The sequence below is a fragment of the Carcharodon carcharias genome, chromosome 1 (assembly GCF_017639515.1).
Source record: "Carcharodon carcharias isolate sCarCar2 chromosome 1, sCarCar2.pri, whole genome shotgun sequence".
Classification (NCBI taxonomy): domain Eukaryota; kingdom Metazoa; phylum Chordata; class Chondrichthyes; order Lamniformes; family Lamnidae; genus Carcharodon; species Carcharodon carcharias.
The window spans coordinates 246,659,017-246,677,330 of NC_054467.1; the positions used below are offsets into that span (position 1 = coordinate 246,659,017).

The window sequence follows — 18,314 nt, forward strand, 5'->3', positions numbered from 1 at the left end:
AATCCTGGAACATAGGAACAGGAGAAGGCTATTCAGCCTGTCGAGCCTCTTCTGCCATGCAATACAATCATGGCTGATCGAACACTTCTATGCCTTTTACCCACACAATCCACAAACCCTTTACGTTATTGTTAATCAGAAATCTATCAATCTCTACCTTAAACATACTCAATGACTGAGCTTTCACAGCCCTTTGGGGTAGAGAATTCCAACGATTCACAACCCTCTTGAGTAAAGAAATTTCTTCTCTTCTCGGTCCTAAGTGGCTTCCCCATTATTTTGAAATTGTGTCCTCTGATTCTAGACTCCCAACCAGGGGAAACACCTTACCTGTATCTACCGTGTCTATTCCTTTAAGTATTTTGTAGATTTCAATTAGTTCACCTCTCATTCCTTGAAACCCGAGAGAATACAGGCCCAGTTTGCCCCGTCTCTCTTCATAAGACAGTCCTGCCATCCCTGGAATAAGTCTGGTGAACCTTCATTGCACTCCCTCTATGGCAATAATATCCTTTCTGAGGTAAGAGGACCAAAACTGCACACTCCAGGTGTGGCCTAACCAAGTCTCTATACAATTGAAGCAAGACTTCACCACTCCTGTACACGAATCATCTTGTGATAAAGGCTAACATTCCGTTAGCCTTCCTAATTGTTTGCTGCACCTGCATTTTAGCTTTCAGTGACTTATGGACAAGGACACCCAGGTCTCTTTGTACACTTACACTTTTTCATCTCTTACCATTTAGGAAATACTCTGCACATCTGTTCCTTCTACCAAAGTGGATAACCTCACATTTTTCCACATTATATTCCATCTGCCATGTTCTTACCCACTCACTAAGTCTGTCCAAATCCTTCTGTAGCCGTTTTATGTCTTTCCCACAACACAAATTCCTGCCTGGCTTTGTATCATCCGCAAACTTGGAAATGTTACGTTTGGTCCCCACATCCAAATCATTGATGTATATTATGAACAGCTGTGGCCCAAGTACTAATCCTTGCGGAACCCCACTAGTCACAGCATGCCAGTACGAGAATGCCCTGCTTATTCCCACTCTCTGCTTTCTCCCTATTAGCCAATCCTTAATCCATGCCACTATCTAGCCTCCTATTCCATGTGCTTTTATTTTGCTAATCAACCTCCTGTGGAGGACTTTATCAAAAACCTTCTGAAAATCCAAGTATACTACGTCTATCGACTCTTCTTTATCAATTTTATTAGTAACATCCTCAAAAAATGCCAACAAGTTTGTCAAACATGATTTTCCATTCGCAAATCTATACTGACTATGCCCAATCGGATCATGATTATCCATGTATCCATTTATCCCATCCTTTATAATAGATTCAAGCATTTTTCTTAACGGCTAACGGGTCTGTAGGCCCCTTTTTTCTCTCTCGGAGGGAATAATGGGGTGACATTGGCCACCTTCCAATCTTCAGGAACCTCCCAGAATCTATAGAATTTTGGAAAATGATCACCAATTCATTCACTATCTCTTTAGCAACCTATTTCAACACTCTGGGATGCAGAATATCAGGTTCTAGGGACTTATAAACTTTCAGTGCCATTAATTTCTCCGATACAACCTGCTTACTTATTTTAATTTCCTTGAACTCCTCATTCTCCCTAGCCCCTTGGATCTCCAAATCTGGGAGATTTCCTGTATCTTCCTCAGTGAAAACAGACACAACGTGATCATTTAGCTTCTCCAACATTTCTCTATTCCCCCATTATAAATTCTCCTGACTCAGCCTGAAATGGACCCACATTTTTCTTAGCCAAATGCTTCCTTTTTTATATACCTATAGAAGCTTTTATAGTCCATTTTTACGTTTCTTGCTAGATTGCATTCATATCCTATTCTCCCTTTACCAATGTCTTGATCTTCCTTTGCTGTATTGTAAACCCTCCCAATCCTCAGGTTTACTACTACTTCTGGCAACTTTATAAGCCTTTACTTTTAATCTTATACAGTCCTTAACTTCCTTTGTCAGCTACGGTTGACTGACATTTTTTGGGCTTTTGCACCTTGAAGGAATGTAAAGGTGCTGTAAGCTATGTAATAGTTCTTTGAAGACTATCTACCGCCGGATTTTTATTGAATTCAAGTTCCACCATCTGCTGTGGTGGGATTCGAACCCAGGTCCCCAGAATATTACCCTGGATTTCTGGAATACGAGTCCAGCGACAATAGCACTACGCCATCATCTCCAGTCACAATAGTGACTCCAGCCGCCGCTCAAGTTCCGAAACCTGGAGCTCAAGCTTGTGCAGCTGGTGACATTTCCTACAGATGTGTTTGTCAGGGACACATGGTGTGTCCACAACTTCACACATACTGCAGGATGTACACTCCACCTGGCCGATCTGACCTGTCATCCCATAACTCTAAAAACAATTTATTACACTAGAGTAAGTAGAATGAGTAGAGTAAATTACTAGTAACTTAACTTTGCTTCATTTGCGCTAACTTTATCTTTCTTTGGTTTACTTTATTACTTTATTTCACTTTGACTTAATTTAACTTTACTTCCCCACTTCTAGTGTTCCTTACTGAAATCCAAGTAGCTACTTCTTTATAAATGATACGTTTTTCTGGTTTTAATCTATTTAAACACTCTGTAACAGCAGCTTCTCACCAACCAATGAACTTACAGTTTTCCTGTGATGCCACTCCTGCATGTTTTTCAAACTCGGCCTGCTGCCTGAGTTGAGGTGTCCCCCACAGGTTCTGGTTGTCTCTGCTCCGGGGGGTGGGTGAAGGTCCCGAGCCTCGCCCACTACTTATCCGCTGCCCGAGTAGTGGTGCCCTTCACTGGTCCGGCTGTGTCCGCTCCCAGAAGGTGAATGAACACCCTGAGCCTCATCCTCTATTTATCCACTGCCCAAGTAGAGGTGTCCCTCGCAGGTCCAGTTGTCTCCTCGCCTGGAGACTGGGTGACGGCAGTAGCAGGAGAGGTTTTAATTTTCCATTTGTGCAGCAGGTATCTGCAAGTGCCGTGGTTTCTATGAATGCGGGTTTAGGGAGGCCCAGAGGCTTCATGGGAGATGAAACCAGGGATCTTTTGTGTTGGGTCTCTCACGAGGTGTTTATTTGTTATGTTTTGTGAGGACCTTTCATTTTTCCAAGCTTCTTCAGAGTGGAAATCACTTTGCCTGAGGGTTGTATGCATGGATCAAAAAGGGCTTAGTGACTTCAAGTGGAGGTGAGAGATGTTGGTGAGACCCTGGTGGATGGGGGTGGGGGCGCACTTGTTTTCCTAGATCAGCTGAGCTTCCAGGAGGATCTGCTGCAATGTGTGCTGCATGGATAACCAGAGTGCTGGGGTCAACTTGAGAGTCCCAATGATGCAGCTCACCATACATAGTGCATACTGGGCCAGTGGCTATGGAGGATACATGGGGGCACAGAGGTGGCATGGATGATCTGAGGGGGTATAGGGGGTGGTTGGGGGTTGAGGGGTAAGGTTTAGGGGGCTCTAAATGATATTGGGAGCTGGGCTGCTGTGTTGTAGAACCGAAGCAAACCTTCTAACTGGCTTGCCTCTGCACCGACACTCCTCACACATTCCATTGTGGCTCCGAAATGCACAGTGAATGCGAACCTAAACCCTGTGTGAGAAAGACAAAAAATCCCTGATAAGTCATACATGGGTTGATGTGCATTTTGGAAAGTGCATAGGTCGGGTCCAGGTGAAAATCCAGGTCCTTGTATCCAGGAACATTTTGTACCCAGTTTTGCCCTTTTTTTCGAGCTGGTATCAGTTATCACCAAAACATTATATTCCCATGTGGCTATCTGCACCTGCAACTCACTGACTTTATTTACCATGCTTGTGCACTGGCATACATGCACTGTAAATCCTATTGCATTCCCTCTTGGACTGACCCTACCTAATACATTACTATCTCTTAATCTAATGCTATCTGCCTCTCCCAGTCTTCACAAACCTTGATGCTCTTTTCCAATGCTTTGTCCTGGTTCCCATGCTGTTTTTAACACAGATAATAAAAATGATGTTTTGGAGGAACAAACATTGATTGAATTCAAAACTAAATTAAGCATAGTAAATTTAAGCATTGAATTTGCCTCCATATGTCATTGGAATAATCCACCAGTGGTTTCTGTTGTGTAGTTTTGTACTGTTGGTGGTCTCAAATGAAACCACGTATTGCAGTTTCAATGATGGTTCTAGATTTTCTCTCCAATCATTTGTTGTGAGTGCATTGTGCTGAATGTGTAAAGTCATACAGATGCAATTGAAGGTGTGATGAATAGTGGTTGGAGAGGTGGGTATCTCTGAAATGTAACTCAATGCATGGTGCTGAGAGAATGTTTAAGATTTGTCGCCCTTGACTGTAATACTTGGGCACAAATAAACATAAACAGGCTGAAATAAATTCCATGTGTGCAATGATGGATGATAGAATCAGAATCATAGAATGGTTGCAGCACAAAAAGGGGTCATTCAGCCCATCATGTCTGTGCCAGCTGTCTGCAAGACAACATAACCAGCCGCACCCTTTCCCCATAGCCCTGCTAACTGTTTCTGTTCAAGTGCTTATTCAATTACCTTTTTGAAAGTCTGGTTGAATCTGCCTCCACCACACTCTCAGGCAATCCATTCCAGTTCCTAACCACTCACTCTGTAAAGAAGTTTTCATGCTGCCTGTGGCTCTTTTGCAATTTTTTCAAAGGCTATTTTTCATGTTGTACTTCATATGCTGAGTTATTGTAAACTCAGCTGCAAGAAAATTGGTAGAAATTGTGTATATTCAAGGGACAAATGGTGTTGATACTTACACTGAAGTCTACTGGTATCGTTAAAGGATCATCTTTATCGTATTATTATGTGCCCAGGTGGTTAAACAGAGAAAATTGTATGTATTTGAGAAATGTCTATTTTCTTCTCCTAAAAATAGCTTTAAATTTGATCTTGATTTTACATTTTAGGTGATGTCTCCATGGCAGCAGGCGGGAGAGTCAGGGATTACACTAAAAATGTGTCAGAATAATCAGTTATCTGAAGAGCAGAGAAAGCTGTAAGTAATTTGTTTAGCCAGTCAGGGATATTGAAAATTAAAGCAAGAATTAAGTGTACCAAAACAATTTTCTTAAATTTACATTTTGTCATTTTTATCTCTCATATTTCCACTGTTGCCTTTCAGTCAGTAGGTTCGGGACTGTTTTCTTTCCAATATTTACCCAAATTTATCCTTTTGATTGGCTGACTGGAAGCACATCTATTTCAATTTAAGCAGACTTGTTCAATGCACTGATTGTTCCTTACACATATGCAGAGGAACCCAGCCACCTCAATGTGCAAAACTTAAAAGTCATAGCATCATTATGGCTCAGAAGGAGGCCATTCAGCCCATCAAATTTATGTTCTCTAGAGCAATCCAGTCGGCCTCATTCCCCCCACACCATCCCCATAGCTCTGCAAGTTTATCAATTCTCAAGTGCCTATAAAATTTTCATTTGAAATAATTGATTGTCTCCACTTCCAGCACCTTCACAGGCAGAGAGTATTCTAGGCATTATCACATTCCCACTCTGCATCTCTTGCCAAAAAGTTTAATTTTGTGTCCACTAGTCCTTGTATCATCAGTTAATGGGAACAGCTTTTCTTTGTGCGTCTTGACTAAATCTGCCACAATCTTGTACACCCCTATCAACTCTCCCATCAACCTCCTCTAATCCAAGGAGAGCAGCCCCAGCTTCTCCAACCTAACCTTGTAGCTAAAATCGCGAATCACAGAACCTTTACTGTGCAGAAGGAGGCCGTTCAGCCCATTGAATCTGCACTGGCTCTCAAAGGGCATTCCAGCTAGTCCCACTCCCCTGCCTTATCCCCATAACTTGCACATTATTTCTTTTCAACCCCTGGATCCATTCTGATAAATCTTTCTGTGCCCTCTCAAGGAGCCTCACATCTTTCCTAAAGTGATATAATCAGATCTGGTTGCAATACTCTAGGGGCTGTGTTTAATGTGTACCTGCCAGGCATGTTTTCGGCAGGCAGGGCACATAAAAAAGGTCAGGTAGCTAGCCCATCGCCTTCCCGCTCACTCCCGAGCTCACGCTTATAACATGCTAGTTGGGCAGGCTGCTAATTTTGGTACTTGCCCATCAAATATGAATAAATAATTAACTGTTGTTTTGGCTTGTTAACAAGCCTATTGACCTGAACAATATGCTGCCCACACCATTACTTGGAGTGGGCAACCCATTTCTGAAGGCCAGCATGAACAAAGGCAGGAATGAAGGAGGAGTGGGTACCTCTTTCGGGGATGCCCTGCACACAGGGCAGCCCCCAAGATGTCACCCCCACGCTTACTTCCATGCCACCTGCCTGACAGACTGACAGAACATTGTCCCCATCTTTCATCTCCCCGCCGCAAATTTTGAAATTTTTCTCTGTATTCCAATATACAAGTCATTTATATAAATCAAAAAGCAGTGATCCTAGCATTGACCTTTGGGAATCACCACGATCTAACATCTTCCAGCCTGAACGACAAACATTCACTAGGACTCACTGTTTCCTGTCCTTAAGCCAATCTTTTTTTTTCCAAAATGACACTGACCCATGATTATTCCATGAGCCTTACTTTTGCTAACCAGACCTTTCCGTGGTACTTTGTTAAATGCCTTCTTAAAACCCACATAGAAAACAACCACTGGCATCTCTTCATCAACTTTCTCTGTTACTTCATCAAAAAAATTAAATTAGATTGGTCAAATGCGATCTGCCTTTTACAAATCTGTGCTGGATCTCCTTAATAAACTTAAACTTCTTCAGGGGCCAGTTAATTCTTTTTATTTTATTGATTATTGTGCCTTGTTTAATAGGGAAGCATTACAAATCATAATTAGAAAAGCTTCTAAGAACAGATAGTTGGGGTTATGCTTGTGGTGAATACACCACGTTGCCATTTACACCTCCTTCAGCCCCATCTTCTGTTTCTTTACCTGTCCCATTACCATCCACTTTTGCCTTGCACCATAATCCCTTTTGCCATTTTATCTTTCCTGTCTTCTGCCCTATCATAGACCTTCCTTTTTTGTTCTTTTTTACCTTACCCCTCCCCTGCCTCTGTACTTGCTCAGAACCTATTACGTCTCTAACATTTTGCAGTTCTGATAAGTCATTGACCTTTGTTTCTCTCTCCACAAATGCTGATAGGCATAATGAGTATTCCCAGCATTTGCTGTTCAGATTTTCAGCATCTTGAGCTTTTTGCTTTTTTGTATAAGGTGTATTAACTTAGCCTTGAATTTTAAGTTTCAGTGAAATAAAGTATGGCTTTAAAACTACCTAACACAGTACATCAATATTGAAGTAAACATTCTTCTTGAGCATTAATGTTTGAAATTCAATATATTTAAATTGTATTTATAACATTGCACACATTGACTTATTTTGGTATTGCTCCCTGATTTCCAACAGACACTTGAACCTGGAAAAGCTCTTTGAGGTCCAGTCTATACCTCGAGATGAACAATGGGACCGTTTAAAAAGAGTCAGTGCTAACCTACCAGATTTTGACATGTAAGTGTTTCTTTTGTTATTACTATATGAAATCCTAACTATTGAATGATGTATACCATCCACCCCTCTACCTTTCGATTAATGCTTCAGTTGCCTTTGACTGATATTCTGGCCTAAATGTTTCTGCTTCTTGTTATCCTTCCATTAAATCCCAACTCTTGGATGAGGAATGCCTACATCTGCAACATTTTTAAGCTAAGCTAAGAAACTTGCATCGATGCCTCTTTGGAGAACTAAATAGTAGGGGAGCCCCAATATTAGTGAAAAATAGCACAAAATACTTGTTCAAATTCTGTTACAAAGATGTTTTTGGTACTGAAGTTTGATTAACATTAAAACTTGTAGTTTACAGCAAGTATTTCTGAACTCATTTGTGTATTATCTGTAAAGATTTATATCTTAATTATGTGTGATAGCCAGATTCTTATCTCAGCTTTAGATACAATGATTGAACAAATAATGGAAACTGGATCTGTCTCTAAATTGATTGCAGGTTTTTACAGCATTTTGCTGTGAGTAGTGTGAGCCATGAACCAGTGAGAAGGTGTGATCTGTCCATATTACTGCAGCCTAAGCTATCCTCCTCAATCAGTGAACACCAGAACAAGGTAATGGAGCACATTCTTTGCCTTTCAAGACCAATGCTTAAAATGTTATATACTTTTTCTTTACTAGCAATTGCGAGATTGTGTGTGGAATTATTGAGTGAATGTAGTTACTTAGAAGCCCAGCTGTCCCATCAGGACAGCATAAAAATAGTGATCAGCCAAAGTGTTGGTACTTGGGTTAATCAGTACTTTATTAGTTGCCTTTCCACTCATTTTAATCGCTACATAATTTTTATCCGATTACACATTGGTATTAATAACCCACAGCTTATTAATCACATTTAACATATCTTTCGGTGTATAAGAATACTATCCTAATAGGAGTAGAACTATATCTTCTGGGCGTAAGAGTTAATATATTTCATTTTCATGATGTATACAGAAGATTCAAAAAGTAGAAACTGCAGGTTCTAGAAATCTGGAATAGAAACACAAAAAATGCTGGAAATACGCAGCAGGTCAGGCAACATCTGTGGGAGAGAAACGGGTCGTAACCTCTGACTAGCGTCAAAGTGCTGGCCCGCAGAAATTAGAAGAAATAAAACCTACTTACCTGGGCTTGAAAATTATGTTGTCACTTCTGTTCGCCAGAACTGTTTGGGGCCTGCATCGAAAGACTCCTTGCAGGCCCCAGCAAGTGTAGCTTCAGCGTATTCAAGGAGGCCACGGTCCCTTTATTTAATGACACTTGCTGCCGTAAAGCAGGTAAGTTTAAAGGGCCAGGGAAATTGTTAGGCCAGGGGAAGGTAAATGTCTAAGGAAAGTGCGTAAGATTTGGGGATTGGGGGTGTCTGGGGGAGTGGTGGTGGTCGGTCAGATGGCCAGGGAGGGGGGGAGCCCTGGGGAGGGTGTGGGGACAGGGGGGAGGCATGGGGTTGGCCTGAGGCATGGGATCCAAGGTCAGCGCGGGGGGCGCTGTGGGTCCGAGGTTGAAGTGGGGTCTGAGGTCTGGGGGATTGTGGGGGGGGGGGGTCCGAGATTGGGGGGTGGAGTTTGGTCGGAGGTCTGGATGGTCGAGGGGAGGGGGTGGGGTGGGGATTGTGTTGGGGGGGTTGTGTCCGAGGTCCAGAGTGCTCGTGGGGGGGTCCGCAGTCTTGGGGGGTGGGGGGGTGGCAGCGGGTGGGTGTGAGGATGTTGGAGGTGGGTTGGGGGGATGTCGGAGGTCAGGGGTCAGGGTGCGGTGAGCTCTGTGGGGTGGGGGGGATTATCAAGGGTGTTGGAGAGTCCCATGGGGTCGGTCTGGGTCTTTATAATAGTTACTCAGAAGTTAGAAGAGGTTTTAATTCTTCTAACTTTTTTTGGGTTACCATTGCCATAACCCCGGCGGAACCATCCAAGGTTTGTGATTTAAACCGCATTTTTGGATGGTTCCCAGCGCAGCACAATTGTCAAGAGGAAGTGTGCACTTGTGGAAAATTGCCGTGCAAACCCTAACCTGGGAACTTCCCAGATCGATTTCCCCAGCGCACTTTTGGGGTACCTCCAAATCCGACGCTGGAGAGCACAGAAGTTACAGGCCAATGTTTCAGGTCAAGGACCTTTCATTAGAATCATGAGCTGACACATATTATAAGTTGTAACTGACTTATATACAGAAAATCGTAGAATCAGCAGATGGATTAATATTTTAGAGGCTCTTGCTTCTCTAATACAGTGACTGATTCATGGGCAATACTGTCTTTACAGTAGGACAACTTTGCTACAGAAGTCAGCTTTTGGGAAATATAGGTTAAAATCCTTTTGAAATATTCCTGAGCACATCCTCTCCATGAGATTGACTTCTTGCTCCCTCAAACCTATTCCCACTAAACTGCTGACCATCCAACTTTACCTTCTGGTCCTCATGTTAGCCAACACTGTTAACGGTGTTCTCTCTTCAGATATTGTCCCTTTCTCCTTTAAATCTGCCCCCTCTCCTCAAAATCAAACCCTTGACTCTACCAATGCCCATCCAGGACCCTCCACCCCTTTCTGTCCCTCTGACCCCCCATCCCTTCTTCTAACCCCAGCCCTTGCCTTGTATTCACCATACCTTCTGACCTTCCCCTCTCTGATGCTGAATGTTCAGTACTCAGCTAAGGACTGTTTCATACCCTTACGCCCTCACCTCAATGAATTTTGGGCTTGGCAAGATACTGAACTCTTCTTCCGCTGCCTTCGATTCCATGCTCACTTCTTTGGGCAGGAGTCCTCCCCCTGTTCAACGGATGCTTTCACCCAGCTCCAGTATTCTCCCTCCACCTGGCCCCTTTCTTCTGGCCTCTTACCTGCTCTTGACCTTTTCATTGAGAACTGTCGGTGTGACATCAGCTGTCTCAATTTCTCCTTGATTGCTCCTCTCACCCACCCTAACTTGTCTCCTTCTGAACTTACAGCACTCCGTTCTCTTAGGTCCAACCCTGACTTTGTTATCAAACCAGCCGACAAGGGTGGTGCTGTTGTTGTCTGGTGCACTGACCTCTACCTCACAGAGGCTGAGCGCCAACTCTCAGACACTTTTTCCCAACTTCCCCTGGACCATGACTCCACCACCAAACATCAAGCCATTGTTCTCAGGACTGTCACTGACTTATCTCCTCTGGAGATCTTCCCTCCATAGCTTCCAGCATCATAGTCTCCCAACACCAGACAGCACGCTTCTACCTCCTTCCCAAAATCCTCAAACTGGACTGTCTCGGTAGACCGATTGTCAACCTGTTCCTGTCTCACGGAACTCATTTCTTCCTATCTTGACTCTGTTCTCTCACCCCTTGTTCAGTCTCTTGCCACCTCTTTCCATTCCTCTGCCCTATGTCATATCAGTAATTTCCAGTTCCCTGGCCCTAACCTCCTCCTTTTCACCATTTATGTCCAATCCCTCTACACCTCCATCCCCCACCAGGATGGTCTGAGGGCTCTCCGCTTCTTTCTTGAACAAAGGCCTGGACAATCCCCATTCACCACCATTCTCATCTGTCTGGCTGAATTTGTTCTCTCACTGAACTATTTCTCCTTAAATTTATCTCACTTCCTCCAAATAAAAAGTTTGGCAAGGGCACCCGCATGGGCCCCAGTTATGCCTGTCTCTTTATGGGGAATGTTGAATATTCCTTGTTCCAGTCCTACCCAGGCTCCCTCCCACAACTTTATTTTCAGTACATTTGGTGCCGCTTCATGCTCTCACCTGGACCTAGAAAAATTTATCAATTTTGCTTCCAATGTCCACCCTTCTATCACTTATACATGATCCATCTCCGATCCTTCCCTTCCTTGACACCTCTGTCTCCATTTCTGGTGCTAGACAGTCCACCAATATTCATCACAAGCCTACCGACTCCCACAGCTACCTTGACTACAGTTCTTCACACCCTGCTTCCTGTAAGAACATAAAAACATAAGTCTGACCTGCCATTCAATAAGATCGTGGCTGATTTGCCCCAGGCCACAACTCTTCTTTTATGCCAGCTCCTCCATAGCTCCATCCTATTCTGTCATTTCCTTCGCCTCCGTCGCATCTGTTCTGATGAGGCCACTTTCCAAAATGGCGCTCCTGACATGTCTTCCTTCTCCCTAAACCAAGGTTTCCCACCTACTGGGGCCCTCAACTGTGTTGGACCCATCTCTCACACCTCTACCCTCATACCTCCCCCCACCCCTCCCAGAACCATGATAGGTCCCCTTTGTCCTCCCTTTTCACCCTACCAGCCTCCGCATTCAAAGGATTATCCTCCTCCATTTCCGCTAAGCCCAGCATGATGCCACCACCAAACACATCTTTCCCTCACCTCCTCTGTCAGCATTCCGTAGGGACCGTTCCCTCTGGGACACCCTGGTCCACTCCTGCTTCACCGCCAACACCTCATCCACTTCCCATGGCACCTTCCTATGCAACCACAGAATGTGCAACACCTGCCCCTTTACCTCCTGCCCCTTCACTGTTCAAGGGCACAAACATTCCTTCAATTTGGTCTACTGCATTCGCTGCTCCCAATGCGGTCTCCTCTACATTGGGGAGACCAAACACAGACTGGGTGACTGCTTTGTGGAACACCTTTGGTCTGTCTGCAAGCATGACCCAGACCTTTCTGTTGCTTGCCATTTCAATACACCATCCTGCTCTCATGCCCACATGTCCATCCTTGGTCTGCTGCAATGTTCCAGTGAAGCCCAAAGAAAACTGGAAGATCAGCACCTCATCTTCAGATTAGGCACTTCACAGCCTTCAGGACTTAACATTGAGTTCAACAACTTCCGATGTGAACTCTCTCCTCTATCTTCACCCTTTTTTAATCCCTTTTTCCAAATTCATTTTTATTTTTTATCCACTTATTTTTATTTTTATTTTCATTGTTTCATCTCCTCCTTTTTCTTATCCTGTTTTCTATCCTTTTTCTTCCCCACCACCGCCCCTCCCCCCCAAACCCATTCCTGAAAGGGCCATCTGTTACTTGTTCCATGTCGTTCTTTCCCAGAGTGCTCACCCTTGTTCTGCTATTATCACATTCTGCTTTCTTATCTTTATGCCACTATCAGCACCATCTTTTTTAGCCCTTACACTACTGTTAACACTCCCTTTGTCCCATGTAGCTCATGACATTTTGTCAATCTTTCCTTTGCCCCCACCTATTGCTGGCCTTCTATCCAGCTTCACCTGCTCAGCCCAGTTTAAACAGTATAAATTTCATCACATTTCTACCACTCTTTAGCTCTGAAGAAAGGTCATACGGACTGAAAACATTAACTCTGTTTCTCTCTCCTCAGATGTTGTCAGACCTACTGAGTTTTTCCAGCATTTTCTGTTTGATTTCCAGCATCTGCAGTATTTTGCTTTTTCCTTGATTCTATCAAGTTAGCTACCATCCAAACTGCATTTCTTCTCCAAAGTCCTTAAATGTAATATCCCCTCCCAAATCAATTCCCATTATTTCCAGAACTGTATGCTTGAATCCATCCAGACTTCTGCCCTGACCGAGTACTAAAGTGGCTCTTATCAAAGTCATAAGTGACATGCTATGTGACTGTGATAAAGGACAGCTTTCCCTCCTCATCCTTTTTGACTTGTCTGCATCCTTTTCCACAGTTGAGTACACCATCCTCCAATTACTCTCCACTGTCATCCAGCTGGGTGGGACACTCTCATATAGTTCTATTATTATCCAATTAATTGTAGCCAGAGTATCACTTGCAATGGCTTCTCTTCCTGCTCCTGCCCCATTACCTCTGGTGTCTCCCAGGGATCGATCCTTGGCCCACTTCTATTTTTCATCTATGCTGCCCCTCAGCGACATTATTCAAAAGCACAGCATTAATTTTCACATGTATAGCTCTACCTCTTCACCACCTTCCTTAGTCCACCATTGTCTCTAAATTATCAGACTGCTTATCCAACACCCAATAGGCGTGTTGAATGAGCAGAAATTTCTTTCAGTAGAATGTTGGGAAGATTTAAACCATTGTTTTCAGCCCCTGCTGCAAATAGCATTTGCTAGCTTCCTTGGCACAGTTTGAGACCAAACCAGGATGTCCGTAACCTTAATATTATATATGACCTCAAGGTGAGAGTCCAACCTCATATTTCACCAGATGTGAAACCTCATTTTCTATCTCCAAAACATCACCCCTGCTTCAGCCCATCTGCTGAAACTTTTACAGTTTAAAGGTTTTTACAGTTTAAAACAGCGAGAGGAGAACTGGGATTTTTACTGTTTAAGACAGCAAGAGGAGAGCCAGGATTTTCACAGTGTGAAACAGCAAGAAGAGGGTTGGGCTTTTCGGTGTGAAACAGCGAGAGGAGAACCAGGATTTTCAGTTTAAGACAGCAAGAGGAGAGCTGGGATTTTTACAGTTTAAAACAGCAAGAGGTGGCTGGGAGTTTGTTTAAAATCCTTCCATGGCCTTACCTTTCCCTGTCTCTGTAATTCCCTCCAGCCCCATAACCCTCAGAGATATGTGTCCCCTAATTCTGGCCTCTTGTTCATTTCCAACTTAAAGCACCACCATTGGTGCCAATACCTTCAGTTGCCTAGGCCCTAAACTCTAGTGTACCTTACACTTCCCTGTCCCTCTACCTCGCGTTCCTCCTTTAAGACACTTGTTAAGATTGCCTCTTCAATCAAGCTTTAGGTCATCCGACTTAATGGGTGGTATTTTATGCTCTCGATCTTGGTGAGTTTGGAGATGGGGAGGGCATTTCATTGGGAGGGATGGTGAGGGGGTGACCCTGATTAACTTGGTGGCAGGAAGGCCCTTGGACGGCCTTCCCACACCACCGCCAATTGAAGTCCTTAAGTGCAAACTTGTGTGGATTGCATGTGGCCTCCCAGAGGGAGGTTCCTTGTTCAAAAACATTCAGTACCTGATTGAAGGACCCAGCATCTGGAAGGGATTAGGGAGGGAAGAATCAGGGGCGGCCATGAGAGCCACCCTCTGCCCTTGCTGCCGAACTCCCTCTGCCATCATTATGCGATTCTGGGCCTCCAGGAGTATCGTTTGGGCAGCATGTTTCTGCTATTAAATCGAGCTGCTGGCCTCTGAATTGTCAGCGGCTCTCTGAGGACGTAACTTCACACCTCGAGGATCTTAATCCCATCGAAGGCTTGCCAGTGAATGGCTCTTGTTTTGGCAGGCCTTCCGAAAGGATACAATGGAGGTCTCTCGCAGCTGTCCAGCCGGCAGCCGAGAACCTTGTCGCCTCCATAAAATTCTTCCCAGTATCTCCTATGAAGTGCCTTGGGACGTTTTATTACTTCAGAGGTGCTATATATAATGTAAGTTGTTTTGGATCTATTAAAATGACGATTCTATTGAGCTCACATTTTTTGAGGGCGACAAACACATCGGAAAACAAAAGGCTAAACCTTCAGTTTAGCTTGTATGAATGTTTGTGAAGTTGTGAAATTCAAGATATACTGATCTCGACCTGACCTGAGAAGTTAATCTTTCAGACATGTTTCACTAACATTAACATTGGGTGGAATCCTTTCAGGCTCGCACTAAGTGTGGCAGCAGGCAGGTAAAACGATGTTTTACCTGCAGACTGCAGTGGCGGCTTTTCACACCATATTGTCCCAAATTCACCGCATTAATTATTCATTCCTGAGAAACACAACGTTTCAATGGTGGGCTCTCATTCGCCCGCCACACCATCACCTCACTACTTCATCAAGCCGAACGCCATATTTAAAGTACAGCCGTGTGCACACATCTCAGTGCTTCCAGCCCACTACTGCTACATGGAAGACATGGCCCCAAAAGGCAAAATGACTGCAGCCACCAGGTTTAGTGATGCGTCCCTTGAGCACCTTTTGGATAAAGTGGAGGCTCGCTGTGATGTCCTGTACCCCCATCCTGGCCGCTGGATGGGCAGCAACATTACCAATCCAGCTTGGGAGCCTCTGGTAGCGGTGGTCAGCGCCAATGTCCTGCAAAAGAGGACAGACATCCAGTGCCACAGGGGGATGAACGATGATCTCTGTTCCACCAGGGTAAGTCACTCTTATCACTCTCGGCTCACACACTCACAAACATATCACACATCCACAAGGTACTCATTCACTGCCAGTTCAAGGGACAACACCATTCACTGTCTCTCATCCACCTTCATTGTCCTCATCCTGTCCATGGAACCACTCACCACACACACAGGCTAGGCATACTTATCATCTGGCTTGGCAGGCGCCTTACTAACATTCTCTGCATCTCTATTCATGCAGGACAAGCTGGCTCATGACAACAGGACAAGGTCACATACCAGTGGAGGAATGCCTGAAATCAAGGTCCTCAAGGACTTTGAAAACAGACCCATCCATCTGGCTGGTGAGGTCCTGGACCATTCCTGTGTTGACAGTGAGGTCGGCGGTGCTCTACCAAGTGCAACATCCATCAGACAAGCCTGCTTTGAGTGACGTGTCCTCTTTCACAGGCCACTGCCATACAATAATTAATAATCCTTGCTTTCGCAGGCACACCTGCCAAGCAGCCGATGGAGCCCATGACCCAGGGCCTCCAATCAAGTCCTGAAGAAATCTCTGAAGAGGAATCCGAAGGCACCCTCCTTGAAGTCCCATCACAGCATTCGCCCACACCCTCCACCAGCGCAGAGGCACACACCTCGATGGGACCTAGATTTAGAGTAACCACGAGATCACAACCTGATGAGCACATCGCACAGCCTGATCCACAGCAGGCAACTGCTGGGACTTCCCAAGTCCCTGGCACTCAGTGGACTGCTGGAGCCAGAAATTTGCTGAGTCCAAGTCAGATGCCAAGCCTCTGGACTCGGTCATGTCACAGTTGCTAGAGCTGCAAAGCGAACACCAGAAAGGGATGTCCGATGCACTCCTCAGATTGCAAGGCACAATGGAGGACTCCATTTGCCTTCAGGTTGTGATGATAGCGCCAGCGCACCAAGGTTAACACTGGTAGGATGGCAGTCCAGAACGTCACGTCTGCACAGTTGGCCTCCAACAGTGTGTTCACGAGAGGAGTGCGGGGCAGCCCAATCTCACTCTAGCTATCCCCTCTCCTCAAGGAGTCAGCCAGGGGCCCTTAGGCACCCATAGAGAGGAGGATCAGCAGGTGTACCCCCTGGGGCCATCCCTCCAGGTGACTCCAGAAGTTTCTGACCCATCCGAATCCTCTCTTCCTGTGACCTCGGCAGCTCCAATTCCACAGAGTGAAGAAGATGCCACTGCCACAAGGCAGGACCCTGAAAGCAGGCTGGGGCCCACCAGGTCTCAGCCCTCCAGAGGATGCCCGCATGGTCATCACAGACAATTAAGTCAGCAAGCTGGCTCCACCTCTGCTGTGGATATACAAGGAGCAGCAAGTTGTAGCGGCAGGGTTAGGAAGGTTAAGTTGTAGTTGCACAGCCTGTGCAGGGGTGTTTATCGCTTGTATATAATGTTCACTGTTGTCAATAAATTCCCAAGAATGTCTCCCTGTCTATGGCTCCTTGTTCTGATGAGCAGTGTTCGTATCACTCAGATGTGAAACCTTTCTGCACAGGACAAAGGCAGGTGTCTCAGTCCAGAGCCTCTTTGTACTGCCTTCAGACCAAAGTAATGGTCTGGCCTCACACTCCCTGGACACATTACTGATGCCTGCATCTCAATGATGCTTGCCATTGCTGCCAGAATGTCGTGGACAGGCATCACGGAGTTCCGTCATTTTTTCTGTGTGCCCACAACTCCTTAAAGGTGGAGCTGGCCCCCATCTCTTCAGCATCTGTCACCAGTGATGCTGTGTTCCTGAAGGGCTCAGGTGCTGAAGGCAGACAAAGGATAAGATGCTTCTAATGTTTCATGGCTGCATGTGTACGATATGACCCTGATCACAGAGTGGAAGCAAGCTGCCCTCAGCCAGACATTCTCAGAGGCTATGTGAAGACCTATGGAGTGCCCTCACTGCAGGCCATCGTTGTCATCATCTTCCACAAATCTAGCAGCTATGAGGGCCTCCCGAGAGTGCCTGCCTCGTCTGGTCAGTGCAAGGACCTCATCGCTGTCATTATTGCCTTCGAGGACCTCCTCCGCCTCATCACCATTGATGTCCTCATTGGAGGAGACCTCCAGCTCCTACATCTCTTCCTCAGCCAACTTGTCTGCCCGTTGGCAGCGCCAGGTTGTAACGGTTGCAGCAGGTGATGACAATGATGACATCCTCTGTTGGCTAAATGGCAAGGACTCCATCAGACCAGTCCAGGCACCAGAACCTCATTTCCAGCATCCTGATGGTTTGCTCCACCAAGCTGTGAGTTGCAGCATGAGCCTCGTTATACCTTCACTCTGCTGCAGTCTGAGGCCTCCGTGTGGGTGTCATCAGCCACGCCCTCTGCAGGAAGCCCTTGTCCCCAAGGAGACATCCCTGCAGACATAGAGTCATAGAGGTCTACAGCACAGAAAAAGGCCCTTTGGCCCATCGAGTCTGCGCTGTTTAAACAAGTACCTAACTATTCTAATCCCATTTTCCAGCACTAAGCCCATAGCCTTGTATGCCATGGCCTCTGTGGACTCTGGAAGATGTCAGGGATTTGTGACCAACTGAGAATGTAGGAGCTATGCACAGTCCCTGGAAAATGTATGCAGACCTGCAGGATGCGTTTGTTGTGGTTGCACACTGGTTGCACATTCAGTGAATGGAATCCCTTGCAGTTAACATAGTTGACCG

General features: G+C 45.2%; 1 protein-coding gene across 3 annotated transcripts in view; it reads left to right on the forward strand.

Moving 5' to 3' along the window:
• The window catches only part of dnaaf9 (dynein axonemal assembly factor 9), a 237,916-nt gene that overhangs the window by 160,007 nt on the left and 59,595 nt on the right, over positions 1-18,314 (forward strand). For all 3 annotated transcript variants that reach the window (XM_041190151.1, XM_041190158.1, XM_041190167.1), the window contains 3 exons: positions 4,959-5,047; positions 7,459-7,560; positions 8,054-8,168. In XM_041190151.1, the coding sequence (XP_041046085.1) occupies positions 4,959-5,047; positions 7,459-7,560; positions 8,054-8,168 (306 nt within the window). The remainder of the gene's footprint in view (positions 1-4,958; positions 5,048-7,458; positions 7,561-8,053; positions 8,169-18,314) is intronic.